General features: G+C 36.0%; 1 protein-coding gene across 1 annotated transcript in view; it reads left to right on the top strand.

Annotated features, from left to right (window-relative positions):
- Msrb3 (methionine sulfoxide reductase B3) overlaps positions 1-19,250 on the top strand; it is a 116,405-nt gene that overhangs the window by 9,577 nt on the left and 87,578 nt on the right. Inside the window, exon 2 of the mRNA XM_048360229.1 lies at positions 16,861-16,987. Within this exon, the coding sequence (XP_048216186.1) occupies positions 16,912-16,987 (76 nt within the window). The 5' untranslated portion in view covers positions 16,861-16,911. The remainder of the gene's footprint in view (positions 1-16,860; positions 16,988-19,250) is intronic.

Raw genomic sequence — 19,250 nt, 5'->3', positions numbered from 1 at the left:
AGGCTTCTGTAATTTTAATGGAAATAATATAATTAATAAGTTATATAAAATATTTTCTTGTTATGTCTTGTTCACATTGGACAAGCTGTTTGTTTTGTTAAACTAAGAATGTTCCTTAAGTAATTTAATCTTATGCCTGTAATTTAATCCATAGGTAAAGTTACATAACCCCTTAAAATATTTAGGACTTATTTAAATGATAGATTACATGTATTCAAAGTATCTTATGAATATTTTTTCTAAAGAAATAACATTATACAATAGAATTTGTGTTTGTCTTTCCAAGTTTGTACTTGGAATTGCTTCTTTATGCTTGCAAATGTAGTTCAGAGGGGAAAACCTTTTTTTCAACAGAGAATGGGATTTGCCTCTGATTGTAAAAATATACTTGACTTTTAAAACTGGTTAATCTTACTACTGCAGAAATACTCACCATGAGTATTTGCTAATTTGACAAGTGAAAAAGTTTCTTTTTTTCCAAATGAAGTACTAAGTTTTGTCCTTTTTTTTGCAGAACATTTCACACACATTGAAAAACGTGCATGCTCTCACCTAATGTCAGAATGTAATGTCAAAGGTTCTTGTGTTGCTTTGGTCTGTCTTTGTTTCTTGGGTTCAGACAACCACAGTCCTGAATTTTATGATTTGTATTGAACACAAATGATAGCTAAGAAACTCTTGCTTTCTTTATACTGCTGTGATGGATCATGATTTTCATGTTCAATTTTTTTTTTAAATTTTCATGGCTTATTTTTTTCCTATTTGGAAAAATATACCTTCTTCATTGTGCTTCTAATTAAAAAAATTTTACTTTCAGTTTATGGTTTGGACTCTAGTCTTTTGATTTTCTATGTTAATTTGAACCAGTTTCTTCATGTTTGGGTAACAACATCCTCTTTTAAAAATATGTTTATAACTTTAGATTAATTGGTTAATAATCCTGAACTTTCGACTTTCCAGGTAAATTGCATGTGCCAAGTAATACCTTTTTATTAATTGGGCATGTTGTACTTGTTGATCAGAACTTCCTTTAATGCGAAACAACCAAGGGACACTACATGGGGGAAATAATCAAGTAAAACAAAGTTCTTGATGGTGATCAGAGACTACCCATTTTACCCAAGTCCAAATGACAGAACTTTATCATACAGAGTAAGAATCTCTGGATGCCATAATTTTCCTGTATAGCTTTAGTTTTTCCTACAGTAGTTAGTTTATCATCTTTTTATCCTTCATGGTGTAATTTTTAAAATAGTTTTAGCTTTTCCTAAGCTTTTGGATAATATCCAAATATCCCTTATTTAAAAGCATGCTCAAATTTCTCCTATAAAACAAAAAGTCTTTCACCCAGGGTCCCTGTGATCACTCTTTCACAAGTTGTTTATCTCTTTGCTATTTCTCTTATTTGTCATTCATCCAAAAATATGTGTTGAGCCTTTTTTACATGTTGTTGAGCACTAACTTGTCTCATCCAAGGAGGTGCAGCATAAAGCAGAGAGGCATAAGCCTTGTTCTCGGAGGCTTTCCTCTTCAGTTTGGAATTAATTTGTGCTGTTGTGAAGAACAAGCACTCCGTTTTCTGGTAGGAGCAAAAGAAAGCATTGTTAGAGTTTAGGGTCAAGAAGAGGGGCAGACCATATAGGGTTTTGGGGTTGTTATGAAAGTATAGATATGCTGTGATGAGTCTTTAGGAGATTTTAGGTAGGCATTGAAAAAATTTGACTGACATTTTCAAATCATTCTTTCTTCTGTATAGAGAATGGACTATAGAGACAAGAATAGGAGCAAGTAAACCTTTTAGGGTTTGGTCAGTGAATCAGACAGACAACTAATAATGATTTGAATCAGAGTAGTGGTGGCAGAATTGAAACCTTGCTGATGGACTGAGAAAAGCAAAGAATCATCCATATTAATGCCCTGAAACTTCTTTCAGTGTTTGGTCCTTATCTTTCTGACTTTAGGGTATTAGATACACTAGACATTCACTTTCTAGAAACAGTCCTTTCTAACTGTTATTGTTATATATGCAATCTTAGGCTAGTTATCTGTGTATCAGCTTTTTTACTTGTTGAATAGTTTTTTTTTACTTGTTGAATACTTTTTTTACTTATCATTGTATCTCTATTGTATATAGGTTACTATATGAGTTATGATCATTCAGTGAAATAAGTATATGTGAATTAATACAGCATCTTCAAAATTAATTCACAGTAGCATTAATAACTAACATTGTCATCGTTATAGTCAGCATCATTTTTGTCATGCTGGGACACTTTCCTTGGCTTCTCTGATCTTTCTGTGACTAGTGCTCCTGGTTTCGCTAGGTCTTTCCTGAATATCTCATCTTTAAATTTGAAGCTTTTGGGGGTTCTGACATTTTCATTTCTCATTTAATATATTCTCATAGTCTTACTCTATGGCTTCAGTTCCATCTCTTTAATAACTTCCCAATATCTATCCATCAGCCCAGTTTTCTATCTTGAGCTATAGCCCCTATATCTATTGCCTCTTTGTATCTCCACCATGGACATGTCAACAACAGAATTTCTTTTTCCAACTCAACTTCACCTTGTTTCTTACTAGTAAATAGTGCTGCCATTCATCAAACTGCTTGAACTAGAACTGTAGTCCTAAGTGTTAGGGGGGTGAGGTCAAGGGGAGCAAGGAAGATGAATGGAGACAGGAAGGGTGGGTGAATGCCATCATAATATTCAATGTGTATATGTAAAAAATGGAACAAGGTAAAGGTAAATAGACAATGAAAGAGGTAATGCTAATCAAGATGCAGTGTACTCACAAACTGACATGTTGAATTGAAACCCCTTTGTTTTACTCAATGATAATTAAAATGGTTTAAATCATGTCCTACATCAGTTCTTTTCAATTATTTCTGCAATAGAAATTAATCTCATTACTTTGAGTCTAATGTAACTCCTATCCATTTCATTTATGTTATATTAATCTTTTCTTGTTAGTGTACAGTGGCTTCCAAGATTTGCTTCTGTTAGCTTCATCATTATTTCCTCTTGACTCCTCAATTATACCTCCAGCTATGCTGTTCTACTTTCATAACTTTCAGTGAACTACACCCAACTCTTACCTTGGAGCCACTGCTCATCTCTTTTGAAGCCCTTCTTTTATCACTGTTAAACTTGGTTGAAAAAGCTTTTCTCATGCCCTAAACCTAGCTTATATCCCCCTGTTGTTTAGGATCTTTGCCTCTATGTGATCCTTACTACATTTGTTTATATTGTTTTCCCTTTTTACTAACATGTAAACTTCCAGGGACCATGGCATCTTGTTTCACTTTTTTCCTAGTATCTATTTGTTAAATAGAGTAAGGAATAAATCCAACATGGGCTTGTCCACCCTGGAGAATGAGAGACTTTAGTTTGATATTCACTTATTATTACTATTATTATCTTACTATTTTTACTCTTATTGGCAGTGCTAGGGTTTGTACTAAGGGTCTTGTGCTTGCTACATAGATACTCTACCACTTTAGCCATGCCCCCCAGACTTTCATGCTATAGCTGTACTGTTTTTTTCTTCTTCTTTGTTTGGTTATGGGGCTTAAACTTTGTCTTGGCTTGTCCTTGGCTCTGTCCCTGAGCTCTTTTGCCCAAGGCTAGTGCTCTACCACTTTGAGCCACAGCACTACTTCTGGCTTTTTCTGAGTAGTTTATTGGAGATAAGAGTCTCACAGACATTTCTGCCTGGGCTGGCTTTGAATCACGATCCTCAGATCTCAGCCTCCTGAGCAGCTAGGATGATAGACATGAGCCACCAGCACCTGGCACATTACCTATTTTTAAGTTAGGATCTCACCTACATGCCCAGGCCAGTCTTCATTCACAGATGGATTGTATTTTAGTATTGTTCACCCTCAGATGCTTTCTTTTACTCTTCGATTCCTCTAATACTCTTATAATTACAAACATGGATGGACCTATTTGTATTTATGTATATTTTTATTTTTTATGTTTAGCTTCCACATATGAGAGAAAATATGCAGCCTTTGTCCTTCTGAACCTGACTTATTTTACTTAATATGATGATTTCCAGTACCATCCATTTTCCTGTAACTGACACAACTCCACTTTTCTTTATGGCTGAGTAATACTCCATTGTATTTGTGCATGTACATATGTACATTTCTTGATCCATTCACCTGTTACAGCACATTTGAACTGTTTCCATAGCTTGCCTATTGTGAATAGTGCTGCAATGAACCATTGGTGTGCATGTACTTTTATTGTATCCTGACTTACATTCCTTCAGATATATGCTTTAGAGTGCTGGATCCTATGATAGTTCTATTTTTAATCCTTGAGGAAACTCAAGGACAGGACTTCATATGTGCTAGATTTCTGTTCTTGCTAGGAAAAAGCAAAATAGTATAAAGAGAGAAGCAGTCCAATGCCATGTTCAAGTTGAGCTCACCTTGAAAAGTCCATAGCCTGTCTCCATTACTCATCACATTGATTACAAAATATCCCAAAGAGACTCTTTCTTTGGCTAGAAGACATGGATCTCCTCTTTTGGTTAGATACCAAAGGGAGAGGAGAGTTACTTCAGTATCTTACTCAATGAATTTCTTCAGTTGGAGAGATTTTGTTCAGTTGAAAAACTGAAGAACTCAGTGAAAAAATGCAGCAGTAGAGCTTACTGGACATTGGTGACAGTAACTATACAACTTGTAGGTGGAGACTGGAGGGAGGGACTGGGAGAGAATGAGGGAGCAGAAGACACTGTACCAACGGCAATGTACTCATATAATTCTAATCCCTTTGTACATCACCTCTATAAGAACAATGAAGTAAATTAATATTAAAAAACTAAAGAACTCAGTTACAATCTGAAGATCTTATTTCCTGAAGACACTGGGAACTTCTTGAGAATTAATTACATTCACTGAGCTTTCTTACTGATCTAACAAGTCAGTTTGTAGGCCTAGACCATACAGACACAATGTTCTGATTTTTAAAAAGTAGTTGGGTGCTGGTAGCTCACACCTGTAATTCTAGCTACTTAGGAGGCTGAGATCATGGTTTGAAGCCAGTTGGAGCAGGAAAAGTACAAGAGATTCTTATATCTAATTAAATACCAAAAAGCTGGAAATGGAGGTGTGGCTCAAGTGGTAGAGTGTTGGGCTCGTTAGCCTCCCAGCTCGGGTACTTACTTCTTTCTTTCCACCCTCCCTTTCTCGCCCTCTCCCCTAGCCGTCTGACCTGCAGATAAGCTAGAGTGAAGCAGGGGAGTCAGCGCAGACCTGTCCTGCACGTGGCCTGGCCGCGGATGTGTGCCTGCCTCCTTACCACTAGAAGTCTGACATACACATGCCACCGGGTCAGCTTCTTAGAGCGAACTAACTTTATTGAGACAAGGACGATGGGAGATGATTCCGAGGGGAGGGGTTTGGCCAGGATGTCATAGGCTGAAAGGTATCACCTGACCCCCAAGAGCTAACGTCACTCGAGCGCGCCGAGCCAGGGCGGAGCTGGTAGGAGCCGGGCTGGCTAGGTTGGGAGATGCCTGGGCTGGCTGGAGTTGGGGGCTAGGTGCAAAGGCGAACCCAGAGAGGGCAGCTTGCTTCCGCATTCCCCCAGGGCTTGGGGATGGGCGGCAGGCCTAGGGGCCGGATCCTAACAGTAGAGTGCTGGCTTTGAGCACAAAAACTCAGGGACAGCTCCCAGGTCTTGAGTTCAAGCTGCAGGATCAGCACAAAAATAAATAAGAATGAAGGAAAGAAGAAAGTTAGTAAGGACGAAAAAATAGATTTACCCTAATGGTAAATAAAAATAAGTATGTGTCATTTTTAAGAGCCTAGGGATTGTGACTCTAGACCTAAAGAGAAGTAATTTTTGGAACAGCTAATTTTTTTAACCTGTTTAAGTAAACAATATAAACATAGAGATAACAATATAAACTTTTAAAATCAAGCTACAAGCACAGATTAGGCTGTTTCTGAACATACAGCAAATACTAACAACTTTACATTGTAAGACAAAATTATTCAGGAACTTAATGAAAGGATGGCTAATAAGATACTATAATAAAGTTGGTTTAATTTCAGAAATGCAAGGTTGGTTCAACATACATAAATAAACATAATATGGCATATAAACAGAATCAAGGATGAAAATCATGTGATTATTTTTATTAATTCAGAAAAAGCCTTTGACAAAATTAAATACCATTTATGATAAATAAGCTCTAGAGAAACTAGGAAGAGAAGGATTGTTCCTTAAATATAATAAGGGCCATAATAAACCTATAGTTTATATCATACCAAATGTGGAAAAACTGAAACAATTTCTTCTAAAGTCAAGAATGAGACAAGGGTGTTCACTCTTTCTACTCCTATTCAACATAGTATTGGAATTCTTGGCCAAAATAATAAGGCAAGGTAAACAAGCAAAAGTGATCCAAATAGGATAGGAAGAAGTTGAACCATCTCTGTTTACAGGTGGTATAATTGATCTGTTTTTTGGGGGGAGGGGGGCCTTGGACTCAGGGACTGAGCACTGTCCCGGCTTCTTTTTGCTCAAGGCTGGCACTCTACCACTTGAGCCACAGCACCACTTCTGGTTTTAGCTGTTTATGTGTTGCTGCTGAGGAATCAAACCCAGGGCTTCATGCTTGGTAGGCAAGCACTCTACCGCTAAGCCACATTCCCGCCCTATAATTGATCTTACATTTAAAGAACTCTGAAGATTTCACTCCAAAACTACTAGTGGATAAACACTTGCCAGTTATATCAAGGAATAAACCTAACCAAGGAGGTAAAAGACCTCTACAATGAAAACTATAAAACTTTGAAGAAGAAACTGAAGAAGATAGCAGAAGATGAAAACAAATCCTAATGCCCTCTTCACAGAACTAGAAACATTAATCCTAAAAGTTATAGGACATACAGAAGACTTCCAGTAGCCAAAACATTTTTGGGGATAAAAAGCAATGCTGGAGATATCATAATACCAGACTTCAAACTATACCATGGAATAAAAGTAATAATTTTTACCAGCTATACATCTGAAAAAGGATTAATAACCACATTATGCAGAAAGCTCAAAACACTAAGCTGTCAAAGAATCAACAACTCATTTAATAAATGGGTGAATGAATTGAACAATTTTCATTTTTTAATGAAGTAGTAGTATCATGTATATGATATGGGTTCCGTAAATATTGACTGGATTTATAAATAAAATTATAATCATTTTTCTGGAGATGGCATGAATTCAGAATTTGTTTTATAACTCCTTAGCAGGCCATATGTTTTAGTAGATTTATAAAGGTAATACTGAGAAGACCTGGTTGCAGTATTCTGATTGTTACTTTCAGAAATCTGTTGCAACTATTCTTGCTCAATTTGCTGCAATAGAGCAACATTATGCCTTTATACTATTTGTGTCTAGAAGTGCTAAGACATTGAAAAGCTGTATTTTCTAAGCATTTTCTTTACTCTAAATATATGTGTAAGTTAAGCATATTCCTCAGTTCATTTTTTAATCATCAGATATAGTAAACATTTTACTATACTTACCATATGACAAGCAATATACCAGCCCAACAGTTTCCAAGGGGTACACTGGATTCCTAGACCCTCTCCAGCGATTCAGTCAAAGCCATTTTCATATTAATACTAAACTGCTTTTTTCACTTTATTGATATTTGTATGAATGTTATAAAAACAAAAGTAGACAAAACTGCTGTGTCAAGACATAAAACTGCTGTTATTCTGTCTTTCACCAACATACACATTTGGGAAACATATGATTTCAGTTAAGAATGCTCTTGCCAGGCACTGTAATCTTAGCTACTCGGGAGGCAGGGATCTGAAAGAACATGGTTAGAGAAGAGCCAAGGCAAAAAGTTCCATAAACTTTATCACCAAAACAACCAGCAAAAGGAAAGTTGGAGGTGTAGCTCAAATGGTAGAGTGCCCCCCCTACCTACTTGAAAAAGTAGCAAAGTTTGTACTTTATTAAATTCTAATGGCTGCATGCATATAAAACATGCATATAAAACAATTCTGCACACCAAAGCACAGCTGTCTCCAGGGAAAGCATTTGTGCAATTATTTGAGACACCATTTTGCTTTAAAAAATGATCAAACAGACTATAGTTATTTAGACATGGGTAGATAACAGACATTTTCTAAAAAAAAAAGAAAAAATGAACAGTGATTCTGTTACCTAAAGGAAAACATTGATGGTGTTTATTGTCAATGATACATTTTGAACTTGCAGGTTAAAAAAATAAAATTTTGGAAAACCATGTCTCCTGTGAGTCTGATAGCTTCTCATTATTTAAAGACTTTTGTTGAAATACATGGTAATATTAATGAGTATAATTTGATACCATGTATTTGAAAGATCTATATAACCTAGTGAACCAGAATTTTCCAAATAAACTATTTCTAATGTGACAAAATAATGTGTAATGGTCAATGTCCATTCCAAATGCAAGATAGAAGAAAGGTCTTAATGTAACAGTATGAGAAATTAATTGATATGGTTTCAGTTGATCACTTGTTGACAATGGAAAAGTATCTACAATTATCTGTAGGGGTTATAAAACTAAAGCTTCCATATTACTATTTGTCTGTGAGGCTAAATTTTCTTCATGTATCTGTATCAGTTAACAATATATCACAACAGATTGATGGCAAAAGTAGAAATGAGAAATAAATCCAGTTGTTTTCCGTTAAATCAAACATTAAAGAGCTTTGCAAAAATGTAAAACTCTCCCTGGTGTATGTGTTTGGATAATTTATTTCACTAAAATATTATTTTTATAAATGTACTCAAGCTTTTAGAAAAAAAATGGTTATTTAAAAATTATTTTTAGCTGGGAGCCAGTGGCTCACATCTATAATCCTAGCTACTCAGGAAGCTGAGATCTGAGGATCACCATTCAAAGCCAGCCGGGGCAGATAAGAGTTCAGGAGACTCTTTATCTCCAATTAACCACCAAAAACCCCAGAAATGAAACTATGGTTCAAAATGGTAGAGCTCTAGCCTTGAGCAAAAGAAGCTCAGGAAGAGCGCCCAGGCCCTGAGTTCAAGCCCGAAGACTAACCAAAAAAGAAAAGAAAATCATTTGTAGTTATTATATATATATATATATATTTGTAAATATAAAATAGCAAATATTTCTTAGTTGCAGTTTCCAGTGTAATAGATACTAATAGGTATAACCATATAAACAAAAGTATTTGGAATCTATGAGAATGCTTTGGAGTTAAAAGGGTTCTAGGATTAAAAAATTGAAGAATGGGTAGCTCTATAGATATAAGAATGAAAGAATAAAAATAAAGAGTCCTCCTTCATATGTATTTTCCTTGTTTTCAGCCCTCAAATGTACCCCTGACATTTCTTTTCTGAAAGCTTGAAGAAATTCTTCTGAAATTTCATGGTACTTTATTTTTCCACTGTTAAGGAATTTAGCATATGTCTTATCTTCCCATTTAGGCTAATATATTTTTTGACAGCACAGACTATATCTTAAATTACACGTGCATGGCACACACACACGCACACACACACACACACAATTTCTATGTAGTAGGAACTTAGAAGGGAGAACTAAGTAACTTAAAATTCCATGCCTTAAAATCATTCAACTGTACCCTGGATATCATATATACATGTATTGGAACTAGGGAAGGGAAAGAGAATACCAAAATTGAGAGACAAAGGATAAAAAAGACAAACCAATGCAACAGCATTACTTACAAAATTATAGGGTATAAACCAGCTGTGCAACTAATGGGGGTAGAAGGAAATGGGGAGGGGGGAGGCGGGGGGGAAAATGAGGGAGGAGGTAACAAGTTGGATAAAAAACGTACTCACTCCCTTACATATGAAACTGTAACCACTCTGTACTTCACTTTGACAACAAAAAGAAATCATTCAACTCAGTAGTTTGAAAGACTGAAAAGTCTTAAAAGCTAAGGTTCTCTTGTTTCTTAAAATTAGTACAATTACAAAAGGATATTTGTTTAACCAAAAGCATGTCACCGGCCAATTGGCTATTGATAGTCAAACAGTAACTAAACTATCCACCTCTTTTCACTCAAGGAACAATGGTTGAACATAAACTATGTCAGACACTGTTCTGATAAGAACAATATTGGTATAGAATTTTATAGAAGACACTTCGATGCTGATCTGGGATGAAGTTCCTTCCCTTTGTAATTATAATGAAATGAGAAAAATAATAACAATGTAACTCCCGGGCTGGGAATATGGCCTAATGGCAAGAGTGTTTGCCTCATACATGAAGCCCTAGGTTCAATTCCCCAGCACCACATATATAGGAAACGGCCAGAAGTGGCGCTGTGGCTCAAGTGGCAGAGTGCTATCCTTGAGCAAAAAGAAGCCAGGGACAGTGCTCAGACCCTGAGTCCAAGCCCAGGAATGGAAAACAACAACAACAACAACAATGTAACTCCCTCCCAAACTATATTCTACTGAAAATTTTTTCATTGACTTCAGATTATCTTGATGCTACTGAATTTCTCCTCCTCCCCTCTGCCCCCCCCCCTACTTTATTCTAGTCCTGGGTCTTGAACTCAGGGCCTCAGCACTGTCCCTGAAACACTTTGTGCTCAAGGTTAGTGCTCTACCACTTGAGTCACATCGTCACTTTTTTTTTTTTTATGAGTAGTTTATTCGAGATAGAGTGTCATGGACTTTTCTACCTGGGCTGGCTTTGAACCATGATCCTCAGATCTCAGCCTCCTGAGTAGCTAGGATTACAGGTGTGAGCCACCAGCACTCAGAGTTAATTTCTTTTTATATTGTGGTCATATTCGTTTTTTAAAAAATTATTCTTACTTGATAGAATACAAATTTGTCAATTCTATGGGCTTTTGCACTTTGGGGGAGCATGTTACTACTAGCTTGTGGAGCGGCATTGAGGGAGACAGTTCTCTGAGAGAGATTGATAGTTATTAGAGAGGGATTTAACCTCTTAGGCTGATATTTTAAATCCACTAGTGCAATTAACTCCAATTTTTCTGGAGCTAATTGTGTGTGTGTGTGTGTGTGTGTGTTACTGAGGAATTGAACCCAGGGCTTCATGCATGCTGGGTAAGCACTCTACCACTAAGCAACATTCCCAGCACCTGGAGCTAATTATTAACTTCGTAAATCCTCTGGGTTTTCTGTTTTAGCTTCTGGTATTTTACTGTTCATCTTCTGGGGAAAAAGTAAAAACAAAAATAGTCCACACCAAAAGACTGGTGAACATTTAGTCAAATTTTATATGTTAGAATTTTATTTTTTGCAATAGGGCTTTTAAACCAGGTTGCATTTGCAACTTTCCACCTTTTTATAGAAACTGCTAATAAGTGAAAAACTAAAGATTTTTAGTTTAGATTATTATCTTTAAATGCTATTAGTAGTTGAGCTGGCAGAGCCAGCATTGGAAATGATGATCCTGATCAATCACCTCCATTAACTCAGTAATTTACAGAGTGAGTGTTTGCTCAGTAAATATTGTTATGCACCAGATACTGGGAAATGAAGACTGAAAACGTCTATGTACTGTTATAATCTAGTTGTTATAATCTAGAAGAGGAGGTAATGAAAGCAAATCAGTGTCTTGAAAATTGTCAGGGGCGGTTATCACCTGCTGGGCACTACAATAGGGACTAGAACTGGAGAGGTTAGGAGTGATGGGTGTTGGGAGTTGTCTTCATCCTAGTATTAGAATGAAGACAAGGAGTTAGAAGTAGGAAACATAATTCCCCTTTCTGGGGAATTATGAGCATGTTGGCAGGAATGTGAAGTGAGGTTAAATGGGAAGAAAGAAAGAGTGGTGAGAGAAAGGCTGATGAGTTAGGCAGCAGCTAGATATGGAATTTCAGATCCATTGTTTAAGAATTGGGACTTTGGGGCTGGGGATGTGGCTTAGTGGTAAAGTGCTTGCCTAGTATGCATGAAGCCCTGGGCTCGATTTCTCAGTACCACATAAACAGAAAAAGATGGAAGTGGTGCTATGGCTCAAATGGTAGAGTGCTCCCTAGCCTTGAGCAAAAGAAGCTCAGGACAGTGTTCAGGCCCTGAGTTCAAGCTCCAGGACTGGCAAAAAAAAAAAAAAAAAAAAAAAAAAAAGAATTTGGATTTTATCCAAACAATGTGTTCTGTGGGATAGTGATAGGACAGAAAGGGGCTTTTGTATGATCAAAAAAATTTCAGAAACTTGAGATAAACAAATACATTTCCTAAAGTTCTCTCTGATGTAGGTGGATTGCATTTCCATTCCTGTTTGACTACTAAGCTTGTTTGAAGGCTTAACTTGTGTTTCTCAGGACATGGTTTAGAAAATCTTATGCCATTTTGATGATTTGTAAGTCATCAAAACGTCTTAATTAATGTAATTCAATTTATTCAAACACATAATGTCATACTCCTCCATTAGATTCTGTTCATAGAATTTTAAAACACAAATAGTTTTCAAAATTCTGTATCAGATATTCTAGGAGATAGAATGATGCATGTAGATGATGTAACTATTTGAGTCAGAAGCAATACAAAAACGAGGAAGTGGGCTGGATGCCTTTTCTTCAGGCCTGTGATCCTATCTACATGGCAGGCTTAGATCAGAGGTTCACTGTTCAAGGCTATCCCATGAAGAAAGCTCTATTAGATCCTCTTCTCAGTCCTTAGCTGAATAGAGTGTCACACCTGTCACCCTAAGGTATATGGGAGGCTGAGATCAGAAAGAGCGAAGTTCCAGGCTAGCCAGTGCAGAAAAGTTTTAAGAGATTTCCCTCTCCATGGAAAGGGAATCTGGATATGGTGGTGTTGCCTATGATCCCAGCAAGGAAGGGAAGTCTAAAGCAGTGGATCCCAGCTCAGGTGCACACCCAGGCACAAAACAAGTCCCTATCTCAAAAATGACCAGAAAATCACTTGAGACATGGTTCAAGTGATAGAGTGCTAGCCTAGCAAGTGTGAGGTGGTGAATTCAAACCCTAGGGAGAGACTGAGAAATGAAGAGAAGTTTAGAGAATTATAGATATTCCACTGGTTCTTGTGCAGTGCTGCTTTCTATGGGATATTTAGTGCTAGTGCTAGTTCTTCTTTTGTTTGTTTAATAGGTTGTTAGTCACCACCCAGAAATGTGTGCATCCACTGCTTCTTTTTGGACTAGAAATTATTCTGGCTAAGAGTTTTACCCACCAAGTTCAGGGAATATAATAAGGAGAAAGCTGCCATAGTGACTTAGGAGTGTGTATGTGTGTGTGTATGTGTGTGTGTGTGTGTGTGTGTGTGTGTGTGTGTGTGTGTGTGTGTGTGTAGCTGTTAATTTATTTGTTGCCATGTAATCAACACATTTAAGTTTGGTTAGGTTAAAGTGGGATCATTTCAATTATATGGATCCTTAAGATATAGCCTAAAGAATATATCTTAGAATATATATCTTAGAGAAGTTTGAAAGTGAAAGAGAAGTTAAAGTTGTATCTGGTAGCATAGAAAGATCAAATGCTGAGATCTAGATCCTCCCAGACTTTTTATTACCTTGAATTTCTTATGTTTTTCTCAGTCAAGGGAGATTTTTGGGTGGTATTCTTGAATGAAGTTTCTTTATTATTTATCATTAGCATACTACTTAATATGGAAATAAGAGTGTGAAGAGTGAAATAAAACCAAGGCTTTTCATTACATAGAGATAAGAGCCTTTGGAGTTACCTGGCCTGTGTTCAAATTTGCTATTCAGTCTACTCAGTTACTTAGTGTCCATGCCCTTACTAAATCTAAGACAAAAGGCAAATTGCTTAGCCTCTCCAAGTTTCAGGCTCTACATCTTAAATGGAAAAATTTTTGGAAGATTTTTAAAAATCTGATAATGTGAAATGTTTAGAATTGTGCCTGAAATATCCAAGGGCTAAACCAACTGTTATCTTTAGAATTTCTTTATCTTCTTGTTTTCTTTAGAATAAAACACTGTAGAACTAAGAGCAGTAAATTTTCTGGCTTAAATAGGAATCTTTGGAGAATGGCCTATCATCTATAAAGAGTTGAGTATAAATGGACTGTTAGATTTTTCTAATTCTTACAATTTTAAATATAGAAAAATTTAATTATAGCAAACTTTAAATATAATTTTAACTATAGAAAATACTTGATACATTTAGACTACAATAGTAGTTAACATTTCCTGAACATATTGTGAAAGTCAGGAGTTCCCTGAATGCTTCTTACCAATTAATTGATGTAATGGTTATTTTAGAGTTGAGGAAAATGAGGCTGACTGGATAAATAACTTGTCCAAGGTGACATAATTAATTATGGGCTTGGCCAAGATTCAAACACAGGCAGTCTGGCTCCATAGCTCATGCATATCCATTGTGATCCACCATCTTTAACACAAATGTATTATGTAATTTAGTTCCTCTTATCAATGTGTATTGTTTCATTTACAGTGAACATAAATTAAGTGGAAAACCTTATTAGCTAATTTCAGCTTTAAAATGTTGCATTTTCTGTTCTGGAGAAGAGTTGCTCCTGATGTCACATGCTAGAGCCACAATAACTGCATATTTGTTTGGGTAGGAGTAGAAGATTACGAATTTTAATCTCAACAGGGCATCCAGAAACATGCACACTTTCTTCAGAAATGTCACTTCATACTTCATTTATATATGTCCAGGGTTTTGCATGAGGAATGACACTTGTTTCTGAAACTTACCTGCTCTTTCTGCCATCCTGTGAGCATTAAAATAATTAGATCATGTTGAATCTAAACCTATAAAATGCATTATTTTGTAGGATTTGTATGGAGAATATTGTACTAGACTGTACTTTTTGCGTTCTTTAGTACAAAATGATGAGACTGCTCTCAAATAAATCCCTTAGTTGATGCTAATATGGTACTTACTGGGTCAGCTATTAAAAAAACAAAAACTGGGCAAAACCAAATTGCCACTAGATGGAGCTCTGACTATTTGGGTAGAAAAGAGCAATGCAGTGAGACCATTAAATCACACAGTTATATCATGCTGGAGGGGCCCTGGTATTTGCGGCCCTCGGCTTTAAATTGTAGAAAGCATCTTTGTTCTTTGCCTGACCTGCAGAGTGACATCACTGCCTTTCTTCCTGTGTGCTGGCTTTGACACAAGCCAGATGGCCACAGTGATCGGTAGGCGCCCAGGCTGCCTGGTACAGCAGTTGATGAAACAGAATAGGAAGACGTTTTATGGTCAGCTGCAGGAGCACAAAGAGGCTGCAGCTTGGCTAAGTGATTACATTTGCCCTGCACACTTTATTCCTCACTGAGAAGGATTTCAAGGGGGAAAAAAAGGACATTTTTATTTATAGTGTTGTGAGGTACAGACTTTTGGGAAAAAAGAAGTACATTTTTATTCGGTGTTGTGAGGTATAGACCCCCCCCCCTTTTTTAAAGTACATTTTTATTTATAGTGTTGTGAGGTATAGACCTTTGATCTTTTATTAGTCAGTAGTCTGCTCCAAAGGCATGCTCTCTTTCCCTGCTCTGCAGTCACTCCTGAAAATGACATGTTTATTTATGTTTAATGGTTCTTTCAGGGTGTGCATTGTGATACTTACCTCCCCTCTTCCTCCCTTTTGTCTTCAGTTAGTAACACAAAAATGTTTTAGTTTTGTAGAGAGTATAGTTTGGAGAAGTCAGAGTTCAGGCATGTTAATACAAGCAGATTTCTGTCAGATAGACTCCAGAGTGATTTGGTAAAATATATTACTGTTTATTATGTGTTTGTTCTTCGAGGAGGTCAGAAAAGCCCAGGGAAAGAATTTTAGTTTGGGGTTGGGGGAATGAAGGTGGTGGTCAGAAAATGAGCAAGACATTAGTTTAAATCCATTTTTGGACATGTGGTGATTAAAAGTACTTAAAATGCTAATTTTAAATGCAACATAAGACATTGATGTTAATGGAGTATTTTCTATTTTCATTTAAAGCTAATCCTTACCAACTACAATACTATAAAACACTTTATGAAAAACAAATCTTAAGAACTGACTTTTTTCTAAAGCTTAACATTCAAAACAATTCTGAGATTCTTCCACATTACTCATTTTCCGAGATTTTAGAAAAAATATTTTTACTTCTTTTAATGCTAGGTTATGAGTGTTATTCAGAGAATTTTATCTCAAAGTTATAAATCATAAAATTGAATGAAAGCTCATGTTTTCTATGCTTTAAGCTTATCATTATTTCTAAAGTGAAGTTGCTCAGTTGTGCTTAAGGTTTTTTTTTTAAACTCTATTTTAAACATGAGTTCTTCTAACAAAGGAATTCTTAATAATACAATATTTAAAAGTCTTCTCCAGGGAAGGTAATTTGCAAATCATTGCTAGAAGAAGGCATCACGGTATAAGGAAAGATGATGGACTTGCAATCAGATCTGTCAGGGTTTCTAGTCCTTTTTCTACTGGTCATTGGCTTTTTGCCCTTATGTGAGCCTAGGTTTGCTCACATAAACATTGAGGGTTAAGCCTTCCCAGGTTTATTGTAGGGATTAAATAATACAATGCATATATTAGGCCCCAGACGGTTTCTGTCACATGGTATAAACTCAGTAAGAGCTATTTCTTTCAACTGTTTTAAACTTCAATCTCTTGCAAAATGTGTTCATAGGTAATACAGCCATTTCATAGTGTTTTTATTCATAGATCTAAATAAGCCTGGGTTGAAAGTAAGCTCATTGTCAGGAAAAATAGGCATTCAAAATTTATTAGCACAATGTGTACAATTTCAGATTAAAAATCATAACCATCAACTGTTAAATGAATATGTTTAACCTTTGTGTTGTTGTGGTTTTTTGTTTGTTTATAATTTTGTTTTCCTTTTTCTCCTACTCAGCTCTTGCCCCTGTTCTTTGCCTCTCGTTTTGTTGGTGAAGATATCACAGTGATGTCTGCATTCAACCTGCTGCATTTGGTGACAAAGAGCCAGCCAGTAGCCCTTCGAGCCTGTGGGCTTCCTTCAGGTTGCTGCTTGTTGTACTGTTTGTTGTGAGGGCACTGGTCTGAGTGGGTGTTTCTGCTGGAGGAAATGGTACACCACCACACTTTGCTAAATTTCATTTTCTTTTATTTGGCTTCTAATTTGAAGATGGAAATTGGTTACATATCAACACTCTACTTGGAGTATCATTTCCATGGTCTTTACCATCCTTAGGAAACCCTGTTGAGTTTCCTGGCCCCATATATAATTGTCAGTAATGCTTTATGATATCTTCTTTTTCCTTAGTGCACACTACACATCTGCAAATCATAATATTCATAAAGAGGCTGGCAGTTTTAGTAAGAAACTGGCCAACTCACACAAAATAGGACATTCATCTTGTTAAAGAATAATGAAAATGTTTTCCATTCCACATGTGGCTATTTTTTTTAGAAAAAGAAATAAAAGTGAACAACTATAGTATGATTGTTATTTATTGTCATTAAAAAGAAAAGATGATCTACTTAACAGTGACCAGATAAACAAAACTAATATAACGTTTGTCAAACTAGTTCTTAAATTGGAACCATTATCCTTTTAAAACTGTGAATTCAGGCGTTCAAACATGTGAGACTGAAAGTCTAAAGTTTCATTACTTATCTGTATTATAAGTTAAACATGAAAACCACAAAGGTGAAATATTTTATTTCCTTGATTTTATTTATGTTTCCATTAATGTACATAGCTATTATTATACTAGCTAGAGAATTTAATTCTAGCTTCTTAAACATGTACCAAATATTAACTATGAGTGCAAGATGTTGTGATAAGCAGTTAGCATACAACGATAAAAAAGGTCAAGGTAGTTTTTTTTCAGTTAGTATAAAGTAGAGGAACTGTATGAAAACCTTTGAACCATATGAATTTCTGACTAGATTAGAGGTGATCTGTGTCTGAGATTTTATGGGAGTCCAGAAAGGAACGAGCTTAGGTCTTTTCTTTAGAGTGAAATTTGGATGAATTTAAAATGAAATTGAAAGGGAGAGATTTCTCTGAAGTTCAAGATCCATGGAGAAGATCATTAGCTCTATGGCCACAGAGAGACAAGGAACTTTCTAACATACATAGTAGCATAGGCAAAATATGAAAGAGCAAAGTATGTTCAGAATTATACATGTAATTTACTGTGACATGAGAGGTGAAAAGAAAAGGTAGCCAAATCAAGAAGTGCCTTATAGAATGTTCTAAGGAATTTAAATATGGGAGAAAAGATAGGTGGGTTAATATGAATTTGCATGTTATAAAGACAAGTGATGCAGTGCAGGGCAAAGTCGGTGCTGGTTTCTCGAATTCCATGGTAGCTGAGATGACAGCTTGATTAGAGGGGGTACATTTGTCTTGAAGCCATATTTGGATAACAAATACATTTCATTATTAAAAGTAGATTCTGTTGGTGGTAACATTAGGAGTTAATGAAGCTTGAAGCATGGAGGCCCCAACTAATCTTCTCAATGTCCTCCCCAACATTGTATACTTAATACCGCCACTATACCATACCTGCAAGAGTTTGAGGCTGGATGGTATCATGAGGTTAACAATGTTTGGTACAGGTTGAAAAGAAAAATTCAGGCTGTAGAACAGCAGAGTTTATCAGATGAATTGTAACTTAAGGGAGAACCTCAGAGATTGTGCTGCAACCCCCATGCCAGTTATAACCTTTTCATTGCTCTGCATTATTTGTAGTAATTGAGACTGGGCATATTATCTAATTCCTGTGTGACCATGTTTTTCACTGAAAAAGCCCAGTGGTTGAAAGCACCCAGCATAGTTCTTGAATATGGGATTGGTATACATAGTAGAGGCTAAAATTTTATAGAAAGAATGTTTCATTAGCAGTGTATTTATTGAGATATGACATAAAATTAACTTGTTTTGGAATGAAATTGTTTAATTAAAATATATAAATATTTTTAAATTTTAATGACAAATAGTTCAAAGATAAATTCAACAAAGCTGATGAGTTTAAAGAGGTAGCCACTACCATACAGTGTGTAAGCATACAAATTCTAGAGTCAGACTGAGTTTGAAATCTGGCTTTGCCTATTAGTAGCTGTATGCCTTAGTTTCCTTGTTTATAAAATAAGGATAAAAATAGGACTTGGATGAAAAAAATTACTGTGAGAATTAAATAGATGGGGATGTAAAAGTGCTTAGGATGTTGACTGGCATGAAGTAAGCCCCCTAGATGCAATATAGAAATTTGGTGTAGAAATCCATGTCTATATAGATTTGTATTTTTCCATTAT

Source organism: Perognathus longimembris, chromosome 1 (genome assembly GCF_023159225.1).
Source record: "Perognathus longimembris pacificus isolate PPM17 chromosome 1, ASM2315922v1, whole genome shotgun sequence".
Taxonomy (NCBI): Eukaryota; Metazoa; Chordata; class Mammalia; order Rodentia; family Heteromyidae; genus Perognathus; species Perognathus longimembris.
The sequence above is the reverse complement of the archived record's forward strand: the minus strand, read 5'-3'. Positions and strand labels throughout refer to the sequence as shown.